At 41.0% G+C, this 25,686-nt stretch overlaps 2 protein-coding genes and 1 long non-coding RNA gene across 3 annotated transcripts in view; 2 read left to right on the forward strand and 1 right to left on the reverse strand.

The window, feature by feature from the left end:
- The first annotated feature begins 83 nt into the window (after window positions 1-83).
- Window positions 84-4,185, forward strand: LOC126914042 (phosphatidylinositol-3-phosphatase SAC1). Its single transcript, XM_050717480.1, has 8 exons — window positions 84-733; window positions 847-938; window positions 1,013-1,353; window positions 1,436-1,547; window positions 1,639-1,985; window positions 2,065-2,442; window positions 2,524-2,691; window positions 2,767-4,185. The coding sequence occupies exons 1-8, from the start codon at window positions 696-698 to the stop codon at window positions 3,043-3,045; spliced, it is 1,755 nt and encodes a 584-aa protein (XP_050573437.1). The 5' UTR covers window positions 84-695; the 3' UTR covers window positions 3,046-4,185.
- A 7,868-nt stretch (window positions 4,186-12,053) lies between these two features.
- LOC126914115 (uncharacterized) lies at window positions 12,054-13,533 on the reverse strand. The gene is made up of 2 exons (XR_007709561.1): window positions 13,086-13,533; window positions 12,054-13,020 (listed from the first exon to the last, which is right to left on the reverse strand). It is a non-coding gene; the product is annotated as an uncharacterized LOC126914115 (long non-coding RNA).
- The window catches only part of LOC126914046 (UDP-glucosyltransferase 2-like), a 29,620-nt gene continuing 16,036 nt past the window's right edge, over window positions 12,103-25,686 (forward strand). The window contains exons 1-3 of the mRNA XM_050717490.1: window positions 12,103-12,920; window positions 14,516-15,883; window positions 22,829-23,048. Coding sequence (XP_050573447.1) covers window positions 14,761-15,883; window positions 22,829-23,048 — 1,343 coding nt within the window. The 5' untranslated portion in view covers window positions 12,103-12,920; window positions 14,516-14,760. The remainder of the gene's footprint in view (window positions 12,921-14,515; window positions 15,884-22,828; window positions 23,049-25,686) is intronic.

Here is a 25,686-nt window from a genome sequence, read left to right on the forward strand (position 1 = left end):
AGTATCCAATCGGAATTTAATATACGTTGCTGCCATCTATTTAACAGTATTACAGAGTCAATAATCTATTTAAGTTAGTGGCGTGAGTTCCCCATCTAAATACTGGGTATACACAGATACCATGGTATATAATTTCAACATGATATTGGAATTTTATACTTGAATTTTTATATCTTTCGTTTAAAAATTTCGTTTTGATTAATTGCAAATCTACATACATTGATATGCACATATATATTAAGAGTTACTACTTTATTTGACCAAGATATTTTTACCGAAGCAGAATGTTAAATATATATTTATTCATTGAGGTGATGTTATCGATGACATGAACAAGAAAATGTTGGCTGCTATGACAACCTAAAATTTCAACATCTGCTACGCTCATGGAATAGCAGCACTGTATAGTCAAGTATAGTGTATAGTGGATCGTGTCGTGAAGAATAAGAGAGATTAGATAAGTGCGGAGGTTACTCCGATTTTTCCTAATTTCGAACATGCTAATTCAAAGATTAAGTTGACAACAATTTGATAATTAATGTCTAGCTAAGTTTACATCATAATCTACTTTGCGTATATGTACAGATCATAATTTTTATCGTCATTATAGATTATTTTTTCTCTTGTGTTGTATTTAATTTTTTTGTTAATTTGTATTCTCGTAATACGCATTGTAGAAAATACTTGGTAACAATATGAAGTTACACACAGATGTATATGACAAATTATATTTGTGAGTATCATTCTTACATGCTGTTTTAGTGAAATTAAGTGATTAATAGTTAGTCAGAGTCAAGGATCATGTGGTGACTCCTTAACTATATTGATAATTGATTGTTTTTTCAGATACATAACGCCTGAAAAGTTTTATGTAGAACCTATTGGAACTAAAGTGTTGCTTGTAGTTGATAGAGTGAGTCAGCAAATTTATATGCAAGGTAATTAATGACATGTAGATTGCATTTGATATTATTGTAAGATAAATTTCCTAAGCACTTCATTCATATTTCAGCTGGTACAGCTAGTCAAATTCCATCAACTGCAAGTCGTAGAAAGATATGGGGTATAGTAGGAACTATAAGACTATTAGCGTGTCGATATCTTATAGTGATAACAGATGCTGCAGAAGTTGGAACAATAGCTGGTCATCAGATTTTTAAACTAGTTTCGACAGATGTTATACCCTATACTAAATCTTCATTACATCTTAGTGAAAAACAAGTCCAAAACAATTCAACATATGTAGAAATGATTAAATCTGTATTAAATACACCTTATTTTTATTTTAGTTACACATACGATCTCAGTCATACAATGCAAAGACTTCAAAACACCCCTCCTGAATTTTTACAGGTTATCATTATTTTTATCACTTTTATCACTCTATATTGTTGTTGCTGTTTGATGATGGATTATGTCTTTTCCTATCAAACAGATGCCACTTCATGACAGGGCAGACATTAGATTTGTATGGAATGCTTATCTCCTGCAAGACTTAACATCAAGGCCTGAGCAATATAAATTTTGTCTGCCTATTATTCATGGATGTATCCTTGCAAGCAAAAGAAAAGAAAAGAATACACTATATAGATATATACATACACACATATATATCTTCCTTAATGTTGTATTCTTTAGTTGTATCATTAAATACTATTACTGTAACTGGTAGTACATCATTTAATTTGGGTGTAGTATCTAGACGAAGTGTGCATCGTGCAGGAACAAGGTTGTTTTCACGTGGCATAGACACTACTGGTAATGTTTCTAATTACGTAGAAACAGAGCAACTAGTTGAATTTAATGGACATCGCATGTCTTTTGTACAAACGCGAGGGTCTATTCCTTTATTCTGGTATCAGGCACCAAATTTGAAATATAAACCTAAACCTCAATTGAGTACTCATGAGGATCATCAAACTGCCTGTGCACGGCATTTTGAAACTCAAATATTTCATTATGGGAAGCAAATATTGATAAATTTAGTAAGTTGATAAACAGAATTGGAGGAAATTAAATTTTTATCACGGCTACTCTAATTCCAGTATCGTAATTTTAATACAGATTGATCAACGTGGTCCAGAAGCTGTACTTGAAAAAGCGTACGGCAATGTAGTACAACGAATTAATAATCAGAACGTTCGGTACGAAAGTTTTGATTTTCATGCTGAATGTAGAAGATTGAGATGGGACCGGTTAAATGTATTACTCGATCGATTAGCTCCCGAATTAGAACAGATGGGTTACTTTTTATTGTTGGAAGATGGAACACTGTTATCGGCGCAAGACGGCGTTTTCCGTACCAATTGCATCGATTGTCTTGATAGAACTAACGTTGTTCAAAGTATGATTGCAAAGAAAGTTCTTAATGATGTGTTACCAAGGTTGCAGGTCCTTAGAAAGATTGAAGATCATCCTAGCGTTGAAGAACAATTCAAACGGGTAGGAGTATAACTTTAATTGTGCTCTTTTTTCTATTTCAAATTTCTTATTTCACATAAAACTTTAACACATTGGTTTTAGATTTGGACTGACAATGCAGACGTTATAAGTGTTCAATACTCAGGTACTGGTGCATTGAAGACAGATTTTACTCGAACTGGAAAACGAACTAAATTGGGCGCAATCAGAGATGGTTTGAATTCTTTAACAAGATACTATAAAAATAATTTCACCGACGGTTATAGACAAGTATGTAACTCCTTTTTCTCAAAGATTTCTCGTTATTGTTTGTATATGATAAGTTACAATATATTCATTTAACAGGACTCATTGGACTTATTCTTGGGTCGCTACATTGTACAAGATGGTGAATGTACGTTACTTCAATGTCCTTTGGAATCGGAAAGGAATTGGCGTTATGCTACGTTCCCTTTGGTACTCCTTGTTGCATCATCCATGTTGGTTGCTCACGTAATTTTGCCTTCGAGATATACTACTGAAATTTTGTTGTATATGCTATTTTGGGGTGCTATGGTAGCTGGTACATTTGCAACTATTATCCATCACGGCAAACAATACGTGGATAAACCTAAGCTACTTTAAAAAAATTTTTAGGTTCAGGTAGCATATATTATATAATATTTCTAAACTGAGAAGCGTTACAAATTTCTCGTTATTTTTCACCATCTAAGTTTTTATTAAATTTTCGCATCATAAAGTATTAACATTCGTTTGAAAAAGCTACAGGCCAATCCAATATTTAGATTTGTAAAATCTAACTTTACGCATGTATTCTCGCATTTTTATGTTCCAGAAATCGTAGTTCTAATATTACAAATGAGGTAAATGTAGTAAATTGGGGCAAATGTGTTCTTATTGATGTACATATATATATATATATAAATTAAGAGTGTAGTTGATATTTCTAATTGAGATATTGTTAATGCTCTCGCATTTTCAAGTAGAATAAGGTGTAAGGAATACTACTCATTCCTTCTTCATTTAGTTTGGCACGTTTTAAAAAATGTAGTAAAGTATTGTAAAGAGTTTTTTGAGCAACATTTTCTCGTATATAAAATCAATTCGCATATAGCATTTAATATCTACCGTCCATAGATTACCTGCAATATACACTATTTGAAATTCTGTTTATTGCAGGTGCCTGACGGCATGTAATATATATGCATTTGCAATGTAAGCAAAATCGGAACGAAGTTAGTAATAAATTAATACATCTTTTAATGAAAAAAACAGGTTTTAACAAGTAATACAATTTTAATGATTGTTCATAATGTGTAAATGCACATTACACCACAATCCCTAGTTAAAAGAACGGATTGCATTCTAAGACATGCAGTATTATGTATTCTGACAATTTAGTAGGTAATATCGAACCAAAGTATGTAATGTTTATAAGATTGTAATGTATCATAGGACTGTAATAATTATCAGTTACAATTTCATATAGTCATTCTAATTATGATAAAAGATTGGGGCATATTCTGGTAAAAGAATATTTTTTAATATTTAGAAACTAATTTTCATAGTAAGGTATCTATCCAGTTAATATCTTTGATCTGTTATGCGTTAATAAATTAGTTTTTCTCTTGAAAGTACGTGTGACGTATTCTTATCGTTGTAATGGGGATAGATAAGAATAGTTGCATCGATTTTCATTGTAATTCCATTTATTATTTTAATGCTAAATGATTTTGGAATACAAATGTTGATTTATTAATTAAACATCCAACGTTTCTCAGTCTATCTATTATATAAATTCAGCAGCAATTAGGGAATTGTTATTTACCTTGAGGTAGAGGCGTCTCGTATTTGCTTTGGTGTTCAATCTACATGTTTCCCTACACGAAGCACGAGTAAACTCTAATCATTGTATGAAATCCATTCAGTTTGCTTAGTAAAGAGCATAGGGAAAATAGATTAAACAGATATTTTCAGTTCTTTATTTTTATTACATTTATAACGTCACAAGTTTCTTGTTAAATTTTGACGTTCGTTCATTATGAGAAAGTTCGTAATTTTAAAAATTAAATCAATGCTTATTTTGAAAAACAAACGGTATCTTATAAAACTTCTAATACCGCATTGTCTGTGTATAGACGGCACTTTTCTACTTACGGTATCATAAGAGTGCATTCTGAAAGCCAGGAACCTTTTAAAGGATCATCAAGGACTGTTAACTTTCCTGTACTTCTTCATCCGTATAAATTGACGATATATAGAATAACATGTACTTTCAGAAAGCATAATTAATTTAGCAGTCGAGATGGTTACCTAAATAGGTAGAATTGCTGCCCTATTGCTCGCGGTCAGATTCGTGATACGTGTTAGTTTAGGGAATCGGTGAGAGGCTCTAGGAGTTCATCGTATCGAAATGTAGGACGATCCTTGACAGGACGTTTATTTATTTTCTTGTATTTAATCAAGGGAAGGGGACACTTGCCACCAACAGACTTTCTCCGATTAACACGAATCCTATGAATTTATTTTGCAACTTCCATCAATACAAGCCGAATATTTATGAAATACACGATCGACTGTAGCCAGACGTGGTAAACAGACGGTACACTTGATTATACGATTTTCTGAGTATCTTTTAAAGCTAATGGCGGGTCGGCCGCGCGTCCGTCGGCTTCTCGTTTATTCCTATTGACAGAGACGGAGGGAAGAAAAACAGGCGGGCGACGTCATTTCCGAACCGAGGTGAAACTTTCCGTGGCTTTGAGCCTTTGACAAACGGTCGCTCGTAATTGGATTCGTTTTATAAAGTTCCAACGAAACGTGCAGCTTTCTGCTATTAATTGGAGATGGTAAGCGGCGCGCTCCTACAACGACGAGAAGAGTGTGGACTCGAGGTCGACGAGGGTGATTAATTTGATTCAATTACAAACCGACGACAGATCCAGGGCATCGATTTTATTACCATTTCTCCTCTTCTCTCGCAGCCACGAAATCTTCGTGTTCGATGCCCGACGAAGAAAGAAGACTATCCCCGACGATGGGGATGAGGTTCACTTTGTGTTCACTGTTCGTTTGATGTTCCAATTTTCTCTTTTTGTATCTGATAAAACCGATTATCGTCATTGGAGGTCGAGTATTATTCATTGCTGTCACACACGCGGTGTAAATTGCAAACAGTATTTTATATCCACTTTTTTTTGTAGGGTCATCTCAGCCGTTCGAGTGGGTGTCGAGATAAAACGAAATTCACGAATAATTTATCGGGTGAAAAGGAGAAATTCGTCTCTTTGGTCAATTTTATCTAAAATCGAGTGGAATACCGAAAATCTGGTTGCGCGTTCAAAATTAACGAAATCGCCGAAGGTATTCGTGTTTCATGGCAGAGATGAAAAGCGGAGAGAGAGATGGAGAGAATTTCCTAGTAACAGCGGAGGTGTAGGGGTGTAGTCATTGCTCGGTTTTACACCTACTCGCACGCGTGGTTGTAGACCGTTCACCGGTTTGCATCCGTGGAAAACGCGGCTACCCGCCATTATACGTGCTTCACGCCCCTCGAGTGGAAAGCGATCTGATAGCGGATTTTTATAGCGCGCCAAGAGAGCTTTTCAACGCCACGTGATCTATTCTTTTACACCGATGGAAATTTTTTCGAGAAATGCACTTTCCAGGCGAGTCATCGTTTTTGTTGGCGTAATCGTCCAATTCCATTTCCATTTCTTTTACGTGGTAGCCAGCACTAGCTCATTTTCTCCTTTACAAATCCTTTCTTCCGAGCATTAAATATTCAATGATACTCTGACACCATGTTAAACCATAACATTAAGCAAATACGAGAGACACGAGCAATTTCCACCTTCGGCAAACACGCGATACAAGGACATTGTACGATCCTTGGGGAGACTAGACCCCGTGTAGCGATCTCTCTGTCATCCAGGTAGCTTGGTGGTTTCTGTAAATCTCGCTTTTGTGCCGAGCAATTTGCTGGCTCGAACGTTTTGTGCGTCGTTTACAGTTTACGCGGCGATTTCCCGATTGGGCAAATCGCTGGTAGCACACCTAGAGTGGCTGCCGCGTGCAACCGTGGTCTCTGCCCGCGTACATGTAGGATCGCGAGGGTATGCTGTGTACGTACGTCGGTTACGTAGCTACTTACGGTAGCTTCCGTGATACATGGAGGTCGCACCTAAATTTCCCCTGGGAGTCATACGTCTCTTCGGCCTCTCGGCAACCCTCTCTATTTTCCTGTGTTTCTAGCCTCCTCTTTTTCTCTCTCGCTCGATCTTCGTGACGATTTTCTCTTCCTCCTTTTGCATCCTTCCTTCTCCAACAGCGATCTTGCCTTTCGTTTTTTCCCTTCTCTCTCTTGAGCGCATAACTCTCGAACGTTTACCGAGAACCAAAGATCAAACGTTGGGCCTGGCTGTGGAGAAAAAAGAAGCGCTTTCTTGGTTCGCGACCAGCCGTATACATTAAAATAATTGAACGGGAACAGATTCCGTCTGGGTGTCGTTACGATTCCTCTCTACTTCCTATTTAAATTTCTTTCCTCTCGTCTGCCAAATCCGCAGATACCACGCGATTTCATTACAAGCGATCGTTACAAGATTTCCTCTTTGATTTTCCGTCCATTTTCCTAATAAGATGGAAGATTTGCAATTATAAGAGTAGTAGGAGTAAAATTGTGAGTAAATTGATAATTCGATCGATGCCTATTTCAACATATTCGCGGGTAATTTTACAAAAATGTTTAAATAGAAAGCCACGGGCTCCAGTAATTAAGACAACGACATAAATATACATTCAAATATTATCTTCAGAGTTACCAATAATATAATTGGTCTGCGTGATTACGCTTGAACCACGAGAAAATATTAGTCGGTTTCCATTAACGCGTTAGTCCGATTTTCGACGGCTTTGCACAATTGCACTTAGATCAACGAGATCAAGGCCGGCCAACGATCGCGTTCTACGCGACCTGGTAGCATCAGGCGGATTAAACGCGTCTCGTTCTCGAGAGATATTAAAAGCCGCGATAATAAAGCTATATCGCGTTGATCCTATCTTTTCCTCGTGTCGCGCGTTTTTAATAAAAACTACTCCCTCCCCTTTCGCTTGTTATCGTGCATCCAAGCAGGACGTTCCAACGTTGCGCGCAATTTTTGCGGAAATGCGTCTTACTGAAATTTTCATGCATACGTTATTGTAATGTCTAATAAAACGCGCGATACCGCCGCAGTTGAGGGTGGCGAAAGATGGAGCGTGGAACGACGACGTGGTCGTTGCAATTTTTGGAGAAATATCGTCGCGGCTCGCGTAATTTGCGTCGATGGGCCACATCTGGCTAGCTGGGCGTGCGTTGTATACTTCCGGAATAATAAATTGGTTGGCGACCGTTCTGTGCCAGAAGCGACGCTTCTTCGAGGCATGTTCGCGACGAGCTTAAAGCGGTATTATTGAAATTGCGATCTACCGTCGCCGAGCTTTTAATAACCCCACGTGATATCGTCGGATATTTTGTCGGGAAAATGGTATAAACAGAGAAACAAGCGGTATAAGCGGCGCAAACTTGCATTTCATTCCGTAATGACTTTTGCAGTTACCGTGTCGCGATGTTCAACGGAGAATGATTTAAATAATAAATTAAAAGCCTGTCACATTTGTATTTGGTAAATTGAAACGATCAATTCGATGGTAGCAGGAAACGGGCAGCTGGCGGCCGCGAGGGTTAGTCGAATTAGCGGAAGGAGCGAATCAAGCTCCTTTAAATGATTAAAGCGAGCCAGGGTGGCGCGGGGCGACGTGATTCGATGTTGGCGATGCTCATTGATTCAGTCGTATGATCAAAGCGCGATCCGTGGATTAAATTTTTGAATGGATGGTAGTTACCGTTGCCGAATGGAATCAAAGAAACGAGAAAGGGAGAATCAAAGGATGGTGCGCGTTAAGCTCATTTCGTCACGTACTACTAATCGCGTGGAATAGTTGTACGAAGAAATTTCCAGCCCTGACCGTAACAGACCGAGAGTCTCTCAAAGAGTAATAAAGTTTTATTATCTGTTAAAATTGGAACAGTCTCCTTTATATCGCAAAGTTACGAATTAAAACATCTAATTGAGCCTATCGACGCAGTGACGCCCATCGTCAGAATGATATTTCATGTTTCTTAAAAAATATCCAGCCAAGTAGCAAGTAAGCTAAGTTGTAACGAACTATGAGGCGAATTTTAATGTTTCTGTCAACTAACAAGTTCCAAGTATCTCGAACATAAACATTGCGTTAACTACGCCGTATACACGCGCTCTAAATATAATTATATAAGCACAACTGTTAACCACTTAACTCGAGTAAATTAAGACAGTTGCAGTTGCAACGGAAGAGACAATTAAGAGAACATTAGCCTCGTGTTGCACAATGTTGATGAACCTTGGCTCGTCGATAGACCGCTTTTAAAAACAGAGGATCTCCACTTTCACGAGATTTTACCGCAGACATTTCGTTCTGTTCGAGTGTCATTAACGGGAAGTAGCTTAGCCGCTCGTTCTCGCCGCTAGAGTGGATTTTGCAACTCGAGCTTGTCTACTTTTACGCGTGTCACCCTTTCCAGGGGAGGAGGAAGGGTCGATCGTGTGTCAGCGTGTAGATGTGCGTGCACACAGCGAAGGCCAGCAGAAGAAACACTCGCGAAAGAAGAGAGAAGCGGCAAGGAAAGGGGGTGAAAAACAGTGCAACAGGGGGAGAAGGTTGGTCGTAACGACGAATAGAATAGGGGTATAAAATGTCGCGAGGAAGGCGTGTTTGGTCTCCCGCAATTTCCACGGGATCGACGAACTCAGCCAGCCGGCTTATTAACTTTTATGAGGGAGCAGCAGGCGGACGAGTGAGAAAAGGACAGAAGGAACGCCACGGAGGGAAGCACCGCGTTGAAAAAGAAGCCACCGAGCGCCATTTGCAGTTCGCGAAAATATTCCGGCACCCTTTTCTCGACGGAATACACAGAGGGTTATTAATTTCTCTGCGTTAGCTCGATTCAGGCTACAGGTGCCCCTACAGGATATATCAGAGAAAACAATACGCTAAATATCGGTATGTGAAACGCATGTTTCGATGGGAAACGCGTACGTAATATCGGAATTCTTAGTGAGCGACTGTTTTAATGATTTCATACTTCAATCTTCCAGTAATCGTTCTAGTCTCTCGAGTACGAGATGAAAGATGAAAGCAGATGTGAAATGTAAGAAGATAGGTCGAAATGCATCGAGGAAAGGGAATGAAAATGCGCAGGAATGAATGAGAAAGGAAAAGCAAAGGGAAGTGCACGAAAAAGTTAGAGTTGCAAAGGAAAAAGTCCGATGCCATCGAGCTTTATGTAACGCCGAACCTGTCCGTGTGAGTCGCAATATCGAGTCGATTCTTTGCCTATCCTCCGTTCCTACATTATCGCGAATTGGATACGCATTGACGCGACATTTTTCACTCGAAACGACCTGTACAAACGTATCCAGCGATGCGTTAGTTTTTTTACTTTAGACACAAACGGTCTTTGTTTCGCGTGTATTATTTTTTTCTGTCTCGCGTCGGCGAAGGTTGCACGCGAAATATGAACCCACGTGGAAGCCATTCTCGTTAAAATTCACGCGTGTTTCGATTCCAGCCGAGAGATCTCCAATTATGTTAGGTATTCAGGCGAACGATTTCGTTAGTGTTTGATAAACAGTAGTTAGCAACGAGTCCCGATAAAATCTGCCGAATCGTATCGACGCGATCGCGCTTCTAAATTAAAAGTCAATATGAGCGTCGGTTCGCTAGTTCGTTCGCATCACGGATATCCGATCAATTCGTGCGCGTATTATGAACGCAGATCTCGGAAATTTCCGCATCGGATTAACGCAATACTTCTTTTTTCTCGCTCTCTTTCTCTCTCATCCCCTACCTTTTTGAAAGAGATTGTTTCGAGCCGATGAAACGTTCGTAGATTAGCACGTTTCGTGGCCTCACTTTTGGCACCGTTCTTGCCGGTAATTTGTAGATAATTTTCCCCACCTGACTGCAACCGGGTTGCCGCCGGCGAATTCATGAATTAAACAACGCAAACCGACCGACGCTCGGATTCTCTTTGTTTGTATTCGCTGTGCGTAGCTAAAAAATACCTGACTTTCTGACTATTCTTTTTCGTTTCTTCCAGTGCTCATCAACGTTTTCTCCTCATGAGAAAATGACCACAAAAAGGTCGGGAAAGAGACAAACGGGGTGAAAAAAGGAGAAAAAATAGGAAGGAAAGAACGGAAGAAAGGATAAAGAATGGGACGAAGGAACGATGGGGTTCAGCCAATTACCTACATCCTCTGGCAAACCATTGGCATGGTTGGTCCATTTGAGAGGTTGCAATTTTCTCTATTCTTGTACCGACGACCACAACGAAGGCCACTGGCCATCACAAGTTTCTAAAAAATTTTTACGTCGCGGGAACAAACTGAATCGAGAGGTTTATCGCGTTTTGGCTCGTGTAACAGGACAGAGCGGTAGGCATTAATTTCGAGGCACGCTCCACGACGGATATTCGCGGCACGGTATCGTTTATTTTGATTTGCTGGATTCGTTATTGACTGCCCCCGTTTGCGACGAGGGTGCTCAATGCTTGGGATTAAGAGATTTCGATGGGGAATTTATGGCGCGGGCTTCTTCGCTGCTGGGACTTCATAAATACAACGTTAGGTAGTTCGGAGCACAACCCTGTTTCGCGGATCGGACATTCGTTTCGCTGTCGTTAGTTCCAGCTCTTTTCTTAGTCAGAGCAACTGGCTGTCGTTTCGGTGTCGTTAGTTCCAGCTCTTTTCTTAATCGGAGCAACTAAAATATTTTCTCGTTACTTTAATGTTTGTATTTCGTGGTGGTTTATCGGTAGGAGAGGAGAAATCAATAGAATCGCTCTTCCAAATCATTGAGGTGATAAAAGCCGTTTCGATACGCGAATTTTGAGATTCGGGGAATATTATGTCGAGCTTGCGAGTCTTTGGCCTGGTTCTGGATATATGTCTCGCGTGTGATTTTGTGTCACCACGGGCGTCAGCGAATTTTGAGTTCTCTGTGGAATATGTAGGAGTCGGTTGGCGTGCAGCGCGCGTTCCTTGTCAACGATCCAGATAATCGCAAATATTCCACCGACACGATGTTATTTTCCTCTTGAAACCGAAGAAAATTAGAAATTGAAACCGAGTTCGTTGATTTCGTCGAATCGCTCGTAGCGAAACAGAATTATGCCAGAGGCGTGAAATTACATTGAGCATTCGGCATTATTAAACGGTGGCTTGTGTGAACGGAGCTTAATGTAAAATAAACGAAACAGCTCGCGAGGTCGAAAGATATCCGGCAATTTAAATTGTTTTCATTGTTGCAACGTTTCGATGGATTTTTCCAAGTCGCGTGTTTACTATGGTTATACAAACATTCGATCGATTATCGGCAAACTGTGTACCATCCAAGATGTTTATTTTAGATTGCTACTAGGATGGAACAAAGAAAGCGGAAAGTGGAACGACAAATGGAAAATTAAAGAAAGCGAGTCACCGGAACGATAAGGCCCGAAGAGAGGCAGGTAGAGGTAAGACCTTTGGGAAAAATGCCAAAGAAAAATCTATATTTTTATACATATATGTACTTTGTATTTATATACATATATTTTTCTTTTCTTGTATTTCGTATTTACCTGTCTGGAATCGTGCTTCACGGAGTAGAATTATCGGGGACAGTACAAAGTGAAGAGTATCGAAAACCACTCGAAGGAGAAACGAAGTAGAGAGGGATATGCATAAAGAGTGGGCGTACAGTGGAGGGTTGGTTCCATTGGTGCTCCAAGGTAATTAACTAAAGTGCCGTTACAACGTAATACGGTCGAGCGAGAAAGCCGAAAAAGCGGGAAAAAGTAAAATACAGAAGCACGTGACACAGAGAACGCTGTGCCGTTGGATCAAGGGAATCGAGTCGTCTCTGCCTTCGCGTGCTTTACTTTGCCTCGCGACTGCGGCCAGCGCGTGTTGTTGCATCTGCTTTTAAATCGAATCGACGAAGAAACCGTTCGTCGCTAATTTAATAAAACCATCAGCCACGATGTACATTTTAACGAGCCTCTACCTGTTGTTCCGCGATCCAACGAATTTATTCGCGTCGCGAGCGAAGGACAAACGAAGTCGGATAGCCATTGCGGCGTACCGAACGGGTTGAAATTCCACGAGAAAATACCTAACAACGAATGGAGGCTTTTAATACAGCAGAGAGTCGTGATTCATCTATTAGGTATATGCAGGATCTTATTATAAACATCTTTTTTTAGAGAATCCACCGTGGCGCCTTTGAAAATGCGCGTCGAGTTTCGCATTGTTAACCGATGCACCAAACGTTACAATGTCGTTTTGGTTAATGTTCAATGTCCATCTCTATAAATACTCTTCATGAGCAGCGCGCGTTACGTCGGTTGTGCTAGTAGAGATTGATCAATTGTCGAGGTAAGTCGAACATAGTTAGTTCACTGGCAAACATTGATCTTTCGTACGCGTTCGTTGTAGTTTGACCCCCACGTCTCGTAGAGCTGTCACAGTCGATGCACTAAAGATATAAATTACTCGAAGCATCGCAGTTATTGAATCATAATCTTGGACTTTTATGCTTACCTTGGAAAAATATTTTTACGATTAAGACACATATGATACGCAGAACGCGATAATCGTTTGCTCGTATTTCTTCTGAGTAGTTTTCCGGATATGTACATATATCATAGAAGTAGTTAAAGCTAACTGATAAGATATTTTCAATCGAGTATGTCTGCTGCTACTATATTTTTATTTCCGCAAATCATCTTCATTTCGACGGATGTCACTGCTATTTTGAAGAGAGATAATTCTTTCAAATCATTCGAATGATCTCAGAGATTTTCCGTAACACTGTAAACTTCCGAAACTTTCTACAAGTTTCGACATTCTTGTCGCGTTAACACGAAGATCGCAATAGCAAGCGTGTAACAGGGAAACGTTAGAGAACATGCACGCTGTCATTTATCTATACACAATCGAGATACTTGGTACCATGAACTCTTTTAAGCTTCTAATTCCAACTGCAGCGGTAAGCCCGGAATAGCGAATCATCGTTAGTCGTTACAGATTGCGTCATAAGCCTGATCTATTACGTAAATGTCAGGCGCGTACGAACAGTGTGACAAGTAATCACTTCCCAGTCCATTTTTGCATTCCTTATCATATCGATATCTAATCGATTTTCGATTTTTTATATATGGGACGGTAAAATGAACCATAAGTTTAATTCTGTCAATAACAAGTACATAGTTCTATATTTGGAATTTGGACTGTGACAAATCGATAACGAAAATATTGCTTTTCCAATAAGTCATATGGATAGCTGTAACTATGCAAATAACAACTGCAATTATAAAATTATTATATCTATTATGTTTTAACTACAACATAAAATGTTTTTAATGCTAATGTCTACAGTAGATAATATTCATGACACTGGTATCGACGTTTCCTCAAACCGTAACTAAATAGCAGTGCATTTAAAACTTTGGATTTATTTAATAAAGCTTCTAGATTTTTTAAAGTTATTAATACATTGAAAATTCTATATTGTTTATGTGTATACCTTTACATGTTTGATCTTCGTATCAGCATTATACGATATCATTATGATATATCATGATATCAGCGATGTGTGATTACAATTGCTTGAACATGTAAAACGAATTAAATTTATTTAACTTTTGACTGTAATAAAAACGTAAACAAATTACGTTTGACTTACTGTCAGTAGATAAAATATTGAATGTCACTAAGTGTCCCAAAATACTGTCCTTTTTTAAATTAAAAACGTTAACGTTATTCGGAAGTAATAGTAGTTAATCGTATAATGGTAAACGTCAACAAATTTTGTCATTCGATGGACTTTTTTTGTTCACAATCCTCCTTCAAATGTCTATGATATTAATAGAACAGTACACTAAATAGAAATGTACACTAAAGTGTTATATACTTGTGAAAAAAAAAAAGGAAAAGAACAAGTAGGTGATACTCGTTAATTTCGTTTGTAGATAATTCGAGGTCATGGTCAAATTAAATTGGAATTCCCTTTAAAGAAATAGAACTGTTCGAAGTGACACACGTTTTGGAGTGGGATTCGTGGATTCAGCGGCGAATCTGACGTCGATAGAAGAGGAGGGATATACATATAGCCAGTTCTCGAATAGTAGTCTGTCAGAGTACCGATCATCTTTCGAAGAAGAAGAAAGTTAGTGTGTGTGTCTGAGTTCTACCGAGAACTGGAAACTGTTCAATCATGTGGATTACTGGAAACCGAATTATTTTTTTACTTTTCCTGGCGGTTCTAACATCTTGTTCAGACGTTAATAATTCCACGGTGCCAAAGAATCAGCTGAAAATCTTGGCAGTCTTCGCTCACCTCGGTAAGAGTCATTTCGACGTGTTCAAACCGCTTCTTGAGCAGCTAAGCCGTCGAGGTCACGATCTGACGGTAATTTCTCATTTTCCAAGAACTGAGAAGGCGATCGCGGAGGAACCTTTGCCCACTTACAAGGATATTAGTCTGCGAAATGAGGAACTCGGTGTGTTTGTAAACGTAGTCGATCTACATGCGATTTACAGTCCCTACTTTCAAATATTTACTGACTTATACATGCTGTACACTATGTCGGGACTGGTTTGCGATATTGCCCTGAAGAATCCAGAAGTGAAACAGTTGGTCGACTCTGGGAAGAAGTTCGATCTGATGCTTGTCGAAAGCTTCAATACAAACTGTTTCATGGCGCTCGTACACAAGTTTAACGTGCCTTTTATACAAATATCCACTCATCAGTTGATGACATGGGCCATCGATGACTTAGGAGTCTCCAACGAGGCCAGTTACATACCGTCGATGTTTACTCGATTGCCAAGGCCAATGAACTTTTTCCAAAGAATGACAAACGCGGTATCGGCATTCGTAACAACGATGGCATTCCGCACGGTGTTCAATTGGCGCGATTACTCCGTGGCAAACGAATTTTACGGTCCGGGAATTCCGGATTTGAAATCGATCAGTAACAACGCATCACTCATGTTCGTCAACACGCATTATTCTATTCACGGTGCTATCTCGTTCCCGCCGAATGTGATCGAGGTAGGTGGAATTCACATCTCACCGAAAGTGAAACCCTTGCCACCGAAAATTAAAAAGTTTTTGGACGAAGCTCACGAAGGTGTCTTGTATTTTAATCTCGGCTCGATGGTGAAGACGGCTTCCATGCCGGAGGACAAATTGAAAGTGTTTATCAAAGTTTTCACCTCTATACCTCGAAAAGTGATTTGGAAATGGGAAGTGGATGGCATGCCGGATAATTCCGGATTGGATAATTCCAATAACGTCCTTATAGAGAAGTGGTTGCCTCAGTACGACATATTGAGTAAGTATGGTACTTTATTCCCTGATTATCTTTTTTTGCTATGTTTTTCTAGTCTTAGATAGTTTCGTATTATCACGCGTTACTACGATATTTGGAAATGGTATTTGGAGTAACCTATAGCGGGATAATAGAGCGGCAAAAGTCAGCCTAGTATTATGTGAAAGTAATGACTTGTAGTAACGTGTTCGATGCGAGCGTACGCGGCCATTAGAATCATGTTTCATCGATAAGCCTCTACGTTTTCTAATAGCTTGCCCCTCACTGGAACAGTATAATTTTACAAAAACTTTCGCCTCTAAAGGGTTTATCCGCATTTTCCATTTTATTCCAATACAAAAGAAGCTTCTATATGATCGTTATCAGATATAGGCTTTACAATGCGACGTTTCATCGTTGCGTAACAATATACAAGCTACTTGTCGTTGAACGAGATAAACAATGAATCATTGTTTGTTCCATTAAAATCATCCTGTTATTCGCATGCCTGCATTTTCCGAACTGTATCGGCGCGCTAACGAATCCGAGTGTCTCCTTCAAATTTTTCGTCGCGTGCACGTTAATTTTCATTTTTAACTCGTTCCACAGCTCTGACACGATATGCATAATTACAGTGAGCAGTTTGACGGCGATTGCATATGTTGAAGCGTGGGTCGAAATCTAGAAACGTTTTACTTACGAACCTTTTGCCGTTGTCGTTCATAGGTGGTCGATAAATAAATTAGATTCAACGAATTACAAGGTCGATTTATCTTTATGCGCCTGGTACAGTCGAAAAATTTAAACTGTTTATAAATGCTTCCCCCATTTGGAATTTTGCGAGTCAGCATTGCCACTTGTGCCATTATCAACGGTCGAGTGGATCGCATGAACGCGTTGTTTCTTCTCTCGATCGCTTCTATTTAGACTGTTACTCCATTTTTCTTCTTCCACTTTCTTCTCATCGGAGCTAGAGCATTGCCTTTTACACGGTGCGTTGGATATAGCAAGCTTATAGATCGCGTTATAAATCGTGTTGGAATCGGTTTGCTCAACGGTGCGGCGTACAGATCATGCAACGACGCGACGTTGCGCGAGAAATGGATCGGTACTAGGAATCGAAATTGAAATTCCATGCCGCTGGATCGAGCTAATCGAAACGGCCCTTGGAAATCGCGGCGAAATATAGGAAGCGAATTTTGGGTGAGGCAGCGAGCCGATATTTGCCATAGCGCGGCGGCCGCAATGCCGAGCATCAAACAGTTTTGAAACTTTCAAAACGGTATGCATAAAGGAGGAGCTTTCGTTGCCTCGAAATGATATCGCGTCATTGATGCCCTATGTGTTATGCGTATACGCGTCATCGTCGATGATTGAACATCAAATTATTTTTCGATCTCGAAATTATTTCGGCGCGTAGGATGACATCGCTTTCGACGCGGCCCTGATCGACTCTCTGTATTCGATTAATCGTGATTACCGTTTGATATAACGTTCTCTCGAGCAATTATCGGTTTCTCGTGATATGCAATATTCCATGAAATATTTCACCATCCATGATATTTCGTACCGCGTGACGCAGTCCTGGACATCGAAGGAAACGATTTGAAACGTTGTCAAAGTCGAACATTCACGTTCTCAGATCGTTTTCCTGTTTGGTTTTCTTCTAGAAGGTAGTTATTTCGTCGAGGGTGCGGTAATTATCGCATCGAAAGGGCAGTCTTAAATAATTTCTTCCTGGAACCGATGTGGTTGCCAAAGGAGATCCGTTTAAAGGACGTCATACTGTCCTGTCAGTCTCGAATACAGCAGACCATGGCGCGGATGTTCTTTCGACGAATTGGTTGGCCAAGAACGAAGATACAGGATCACCGAAACTGTAACAGTAAGTAGTTTCGCAGCTCTTGGCCACTGTCGAGTGAAATGACATTAATTAGGCAACTCGCTAACGACCTGCTGGCAACATAAATCACCGTTAAAACCTCCGGCGAAGGATACCTTGGTGTCGCATTGTTCATGTCGGTTCTTCCATCCTCTTCCGCGATGGAACTCTATACTGTAACTTGGATACTAACGTGGTCAGCCTCGTGGCATCGATCTCTACTTGATCACGCACACATGCTCGTGAACCTTCTGCTCTGATGTCGCAAAAACCACACGTTGTCTTATGTTGTTGTTCGATTACGAAATTCCTTACGTAGTGGAATTACATCACGTGCGTTGGTCATATTTCACCGAATAATCTTGCGCGACAGAGATAAGCTTAGTCATTCTTATCCATTGTTCGTATTTTAAATAACTTGTGTTAGTCATGTCATAGGTGCAATTACGATATACGCGGTTGAGATGACTATGTATATTGGGTTTTTTATTCTCACGAATAATGACACGTACACAACACTGGAATAATATGCCTATCGGGTTCACACTATGATTAGGGTTAGGGGCGTGAAACGAATCTTCATTTGGATTACACATTGTTGTTATGCAATAGAGAATATATTGACTAGTGCAAATATGAATATTACAGAATTTGACAAGTAACCGTGGCAATTAGATACTCGAGAAGCTAATGACAATGATCCTAGGTTCAACAACGTATCCGCGGTCAACGGGATAACAGAATGCGCTTTCTTCCAAAGCCCAAGTTGTACTCGATTTGCTTGTCTACGGTACAAGTATTATTAAATTAACTCTTTGTTAAAACGTGGAATATCCACCGAGCGTAAAGACGCTAAGTAACTCGCTAATACGACCTCACGAGAGAATGACTCTCCGTCGCGATGATGCTGCAGAGGAAAACTATATGTGGTGTGTCTAAGGACACGAGATCCTCGGATTCGTCGAGGAAAGCCTTCGTTCGGAAAGTGAGAGAAATTGACGTCGCTGTTAATTGGTCAATTTCCATGTTGGTGGCTAGAGAAGGATGCTAGCCGCCCTTGAGGGAAAGTTGCTAGCGGGAAGCGTCGTTCGTGAGAAAAATAGATTTCCCCTATCTTCCCGTAGTTGGGACAAAGACTGTTTGTCTGTTTGAAGGACTTTAGTTAACTAAATCTTAAGATTTGTAACGGGTCCTCAGGCTAGCTGAACATGTACTGTGGAGATGCGTCGACACGGGACAGAAACCATTGGAATGTTTACTATCGAGTGCCGCTACAACTATTTCTTTTTAAGGAGAACTATACTATTACTCCATACTTTTGTTAGACAAAACGTTCATCCCTTGACCGCGGCTACGTTCGGTGACTGGTTGTCGCCTCGAGCCCGAGCTCATTATCACAAATCTCGGACAAATACAATCGGATTGAATGACGACAATTGCTTAATTACGGCCATGGCAGAATCTAGATCAAAGTGTTAAGGGATTTTCCCAAAATTCCAAAGGGAAGGTTCCGCTGTCCTTTCATCTCCGACATGCCTAATATGCTTGTACACTTTGCTATTAATTTTACAACGGACTCGTCGTATGTCGTAAATGTACAATTTAGATAACCACGATGTCTGTGACATCATTCGTGACGTAGATGTGTATTACGAATATATCATTCACGCCTCCTTTTCATGCATCTAGTCGTCACATTACGTTACGTTACACCGCCCTGCCTTCTGATCAAACCTTACTTTAGGATATGGATGGATCGGCGTATTACGTAAGTTTTGTTTAACGCTATACGATCGTACAATATTACACGTACAGTCTGCCTGGAAAATAAGTTAACGATTGATACCTACGAGTAAATGAAGTTAATAAATGTTTAGTAACAACGTGAATTTTAGTAACATATTCTTTTATTTACTAATATTACAAAAAGAAACAAAACAATTATTTGATATTATATTATTAAATAGAGGAAAACAGCAAGTAAGGAATGTCTATATCGTTTATTATGGCAGTATCAGAAAGTAAGTTAAACCTTTGATATTGATATTATATTACAAATTTTCAATGTGAAATATTACAAATTTCAATCAAATGAATATCGTGTATGAAATCCTTTTGTTTCGACTACGGCTTTAAAAAGTTTTGTTATGCTCAAATTTAATATGCTTGTAAGATTCACGTTTGTGCCGTGCCATCCTGATTTTGATGCATTTATAAAAATATTTTTAATTTCTCTTGCATTTTTCGTGATGCCACAAATGTTTGTTTCGTTCCTAGACGACTATACATCGTCGAGATTCTTATTTACGACCATTAATCGAGGGTTCGTTGTCGAACGTTGTTTTAGAGAGATCGGTGTCAAGACTGTAACGATCGAGTTTTTCGATGGCTGGACGATTGCACAAGATGGGCAGCCTTGATGGTCAGATAATCTAGCTAAAACTAGCGGCAACTCAACCGGAGGCTGGGATCGATAGCTTTAATTTTATTATCTCTCTTCGTGATCGGTGTATCCCGGTCCCGTTTCCTTCGTCTCCTTGCAAGCGTGGCCAGTGGCCATCCCCCACGGTCTTCGTGATCTTGATAAGATCTGTGGCTACGCTTTGCTCCTACCCCTGCTGCTTCGCACGCTTTAAACGGCGCACGCGAAATGGTGCACGAGTCCGCTCGTAACTTACGGTAAGGGTCGTTCTTATAAAACCGTGGAAATCGTTAATCCTTGTCCTTTAATTGGCGCCACGTAGCCTCCCCCGTTCGACCATGGTAACTACACTTTTATCGGGCAAGTTTGTAACGACAGATAGGAGAGCTATCGAACGAAAGTATCGTGCAAATTTAGCTATACTTTCGAACTGGGAAACTCGCTATTGGCGAATTTTATCCCTTTCGAAGACCGGGATAGTTTAATCGGAGAAGATCATTCGAATAAATAGGATCTGGTACCATCGATACATTGACTCAAAGGCTTGTTCTAGATTCTAGATCGTGGAACGGTTCTGTGTCCTGTTTGCCATCGATCTTGTCAATTCGCATAGAACTCGCTAATGTAATTGACTTTAGAGGCAACGATATCGATGGTATGGGAGATGTGTTGACACGCAATGCCCTCGAGTATCGCATTTAACGATATAACGACAGGGATGAAACGATAGATTACATTACCCCGAGGAACAAGGAGCGGAATCATTCTATCGAGATCCACTTTATTCCTCCTGCTTTCCATTAAGGAATAGGGTATACTTCTTTACTACTTGTACGATTTTATTGGATTAAACTGGTCAGGTCGTCGCACCGTCCGGCAATGCTAACTCTTTGGTGATATACCACTGAAATTCCAAATACCAATACCAATACCAATCGCTATTCAATTTGTCCCATAAACTTATTTTCTTGGGAAATTGGGTGAGTCAACGGTTCAGATAACTTCATCAAAATAGGTAAATTATCAATTTTTATCTTATATCGATACTACTAGATACTAGATACTGGGTTTGCGTATATTTGATATTCGTAGAAGACAACGTACATTATCCCTCGAGTATGGTTTGTCATTGTGAAAGGTTACCATCGTAAACTATCGTTTTATAGGTCATTTAGATTTGACCTTTCAGTCTTAACGCCTTTAAAGATTCGCCAGTTCTTTAAAGTCTTTCAGTTTCGTTCTTAACGCTTCGTTCAAGCCACTTAAGTTTAGATATACATTCTTTTATAAGATATCCACATAGTCCATTAATGGGTCAGTAATTTTCCGTTTAGGGGATGATCAGATCGTTCAAATCGAACGAATAAAATACCCTTTTTTATTTTATATATTTCCTATTTTACAAGGATATCGTTTATAACGTAATCAACCCGATACAAGATATATTACAATACGTACGCTCCTACAATAAGAAACAGCTCGTTGCTCTCATTACATTGGTCTTACGACTAGTTCAGCCCATAGACGGCCAAATATCAATTCTCAGGAGGGGTGGGCTTGCCGACGGTCGTAAAAGACGATGCTAGCTAGCATCGTCGAGGAAATACCGTGGCGTTATTTTCTCGTTACAGCGACGCCGTAAAAATGTATCTCGCGGCTGACGGAAATCTCGAGCAAATCGCGCGAACGCCCGACCGATTTTCTCTCGGTCTCCGGTTGTCGTATTCCCGATGTCGCTCGCAAAAATTCAGACCAGCCCCCGATAGATATCCTCTGTCACGTATCGACGCGCGCCGATGCGACGATGTATCGAGCGAGCGCGAAACCTCGAGAGGTGCTCTGCCGTGGAACCTTCGCCCCTCTGAACCACCCTTACGGTTCTGCAAAGCGAACGTAACTCCTACAGCTCGTCTACATCTGTACCCAAATCGAGAGCGAGGGGGAAGGGATACTTAGGCGTCGGGGGACCGAAGGGTTGCTACAACGGGGAGAAGATGGTAGGAGGTGTCGTGTGGTAATGGAATTTGACATTAGGATCGACGCCGGAGGAGGTATGGAATCCTGTATGGCAACGGGGATGTGGCAACCGCCCTCTTATAGAGGGTGACTCCTCGCGATAAACGAGGACGACAGGAATTTTTCAGCCGAATACTCGACACTGGGATTTATTTAAAGTCGAGAAATTCCCGAGGGCTCGTACACCTCTGCCTTATTATACCGATTTCTGCCAAAATGCTCATACTACTCTAATCATTTGTATCGCGTATTCTCAACGTTATCCAAGCGATTTCCTTTCTATGAGATCATTCATATTTTACATTTTACACGGCGATCGAATGAAATCTAACGTTTGATATTTATGAATAGGGACACGTCACGCTTCCCCTTTTCATCGTGAAACAAGAAAGGGGTAGAATACATATACGTGTCGCGGTGAATTCGAGGCATGGATTTCCGATATCGAGAATCGATTTCTACGGACGTATGGCTTGATTTCGGTTTGGTTTTGACACTCAGCTTTTACAGTCATGAGAAACGATTTAGTTTCCCTTCGATCGATTCATTAAGTGCGAGTTTGAATGGCTCGTTTTATAAATGAATCGACCAAATACACGAAACCGAATACACCGAACGAAACTGAAGTAGGTTTTTATTTATTTTACAGATCATCCAAACGTTAAGTGTTACTTCGGACATGGTGGTCTTCTCGGTTTGTCGGAAGGTGTTCAGAGCGGGGTTCCAATGGTTCTCATGCCTTTCTTCGGTGATCAATACCAGAATGCGATCGCGGCTCAAGCTAGAGGCGTCGCTTTGGTGGTGGATTTCATCAAACTGGACGAACAAACCTTGAAGCACACTTTGGATGAAATATTCAACAATACCAGGTACGTTTCTTCATCTTGTTTATTCGTCCATGCCGTTCGATTGCGTATAATATTAGACAGGGGAGAAAAAGAAGCGTAGAATTTTACACGTAAAATCGCAGATTAATTTAAGGTTTTAAGAAGAGCATGAGAATATTTCTTCTAAAAGATCGTTGAGCTATTTAAATCTTCGCGTCACAATAGTCGCGGCTATGAATGGGTGGAATAGACGTAATTAGTTTTACTTTCATCGGCATATCCCGCGATCGAGGAGACACCGATATCCGGCAAGTGATGCGATAGATTTAGAACGTTGAGACTGCCAATGATATCGATACGAATATTTAATGCTACGTTGGCTCGATAACAGGACGGTCGATCGCGGTGACAAGAAAGTCGAATCTCGGCCACTCATTTTCCTATTCTGATAAATATACGAATCAATTTCTCTTACGAATCCAGTCTCGTCCAAAGTGTCAGCTAAGAAATTCTCACGTGAAATTTCGGTTATATCGAATACCGTCGATGTGTCAGAGATGTAGAGATAAGATAAGAAATATATGGAGAAAGAAATAGAAACGAAAGGGGACAAAGGAGGCAGAAAACAACGAAAACGTAGACACGGCGGAGGAGGGAGGGGGAGAGGGAGACCCGTGACAAAAAGGAAAATCGTATAATCTGTCCGGATATTCGGTCCGTTGAATATCTCACGAGCTGTCCGGACGCTCGGATATCCGGGAAGTGCATCGTCGTTGTAGCACAGGCGCCCCCGTTAATCCGTAACGCGGCTCACTGGCGTTTTTCCACCCTTCTCGTTCCCTCTTTCAGCCTGCTACCGATCTCGCCCAAAACCCTCTGCCCTTGTCTTTTCACCGACGCTTTATATCTCGTTTTTCTTTTCGTCCGCCCCTTCCCTCCCTTCACCCCTGTACCCACACCTTCGGCCGTGCCATCCCTAGCCGGCAGGCATCCCATTTTTTCTTCCTTTCTCCACGTCGTTGGCCGGCCCCGGTCCTAAATTCAAGGCACGAATTGCGGAAAGAGCGGACGTGTTCTCCGGATGGTTCTCGTCCATCGACAAATACCCGGACTGGTCGTGCAGCCGGGCCGTATCCGACCGGTCGCATGGGAAATTTCACGGCCGCTAAATGTTTCACGGCGCGAATCAACGCTTGGTGCCCACTGCGTCGATGAGGACAGCGGCAGCCGAGATGAAATTAAATTCTACATTATTCAATGGCTGCCCCACGAATAACTTGTTAACCGCACGGGTCGAGTCGCGCGCCACGCCGCTCGCGTTCGCGTTTACGGACGTCACGACGCGACGCCCCGACCGTTTTCCCCCGTCCGAATAATTGGTTGACGTTGAATTTTTCAACCGGTTGCGGTACACCCGTGACACCGTGTCGCTGTGAAACGAACCTGTCTACCTCGCTACGCCTCGTCTACCAATGATTTTTCCAACCCAAGCTTCTCCCATCCTTCGCGGAATGGAATGGAACGGGATAATGGTATGCTTTGTCTCGGTGTGTACTCTCTTTCCATCGCAGGTGGGAGGGGTTTGATGGAATAGTAAATTTGTCGTATTTACAGTGACGTAATTTCACCGCTACGATGTTACAACATTAACTGTGATTCGCTCGAGGGTCGGTTGAAGGAGTAAAATATAGAAATGTGTTTTCTCGACCTTCGCGAGAAGAAGAAATCGGAGGCATCGATTAGAACGGGAATGGGAAACTCGGTGAACCGCGATTTAACTACGAGGTCTTGGCATGCGAGTCTCGCCTCGGAGGATGAAAGCGGTTTAATAAATCAGTACGGATATGAAAGCGTTGGCAGCTTCGCGATCAACGGAGCCCGGCTACTGTCCCGGTAATTACAACCGTCTAGATTTACGAGCTCGCTGTCTTGGACCTTCGACAGGGAGGTAAAGGGAGGATTGAAACAGAGAAATGGTCGCTATCCTACGCAGCGCTGTGACAATGCAGGTGCGATTGTATCCTCGTTATGCGACGCCTTGAATATTAATTAATAAATAGATTCGAGCCGCGTAATTGGATGATCGCGATTTGCATGGTTGTTACGTGATCGAAATATGAGGCTGAGTTAATCGGACGTTTGACGGTTGCCCACAGCATCTCGATCCGACGTCGTTCGGTCGAGAATCGAACGTGGAACGCGATTCGCTTCGACGTGCTTCGAGAATTCTGAATTCATCGTCAGACTTTGTCTTTTTTCTGATATTTCATTGGCCAGAATTTTTATCGTCGTCGCAATGCAAATTCCCGACTGTGCAGACAGTCGTTCGCGGGATTTACCTTTCGATTGAACGATCGTCGTCGATCGAATATGTTCGTCGCGTACAACAGACGCTAAAGGTAACGATACGGTGAAATGCGAGAGGAGTACTGGCGTTAACCGAACGTTGTTCTTCCATGGTTCGCGTGCCGCCGCGCAATTGTTAAGCGCAACGTCTCATGCACGAGTGATATAAAATTAACGAACGATTTGGAAACAGTGTTAGCCGGGGTTGCTCGTTGTCGTGCCGTGCCGGTTGCCGTTGTGCTCGCGTAATCACTACTTCTCGGTGATTTACGGCTACGGTTCTTGTACTTTAGAGCAACCTAAAGTCCGATGTAAGAAAGTCGTCGCGGATAAA

This window comes from Bombus affinis, chromosome 3 (genome assembly GCF_024516045.1).
Source record: "Bombus affinis isolate iyBomAffi1 chromosome 3, iyBomAffi1.2, whole genome shotgun sequence".
NCBI lineage: Eukaryota > Metazoa > Arthropoda > Insecta > Hymenoptera > Apidae > Bombus > Bombus affinis.

Bases quoted from the DNA above. Each gene is read 5' to 3' on its own strand.
- LOC126914042 (XM_050717480.1), top strand. From the start codon at position 696: ATGAAGTTACACACAGATGTATATGACAAATTATATTT. The intron at 939-1,012 runs GTAATTAATGAC...TTCATATTTCAG, and splicing joins TCAGCAAATTTATATGCAAG to CTGGTACAGCTAGTCAAATT. The intron at 1,354-1,435 runs GTTATCATTATT...CCTATCAAACAG, and splicing joins CCCCTCCTGAATTTTTACAG to ATGCCACTTCATGACAGGGC.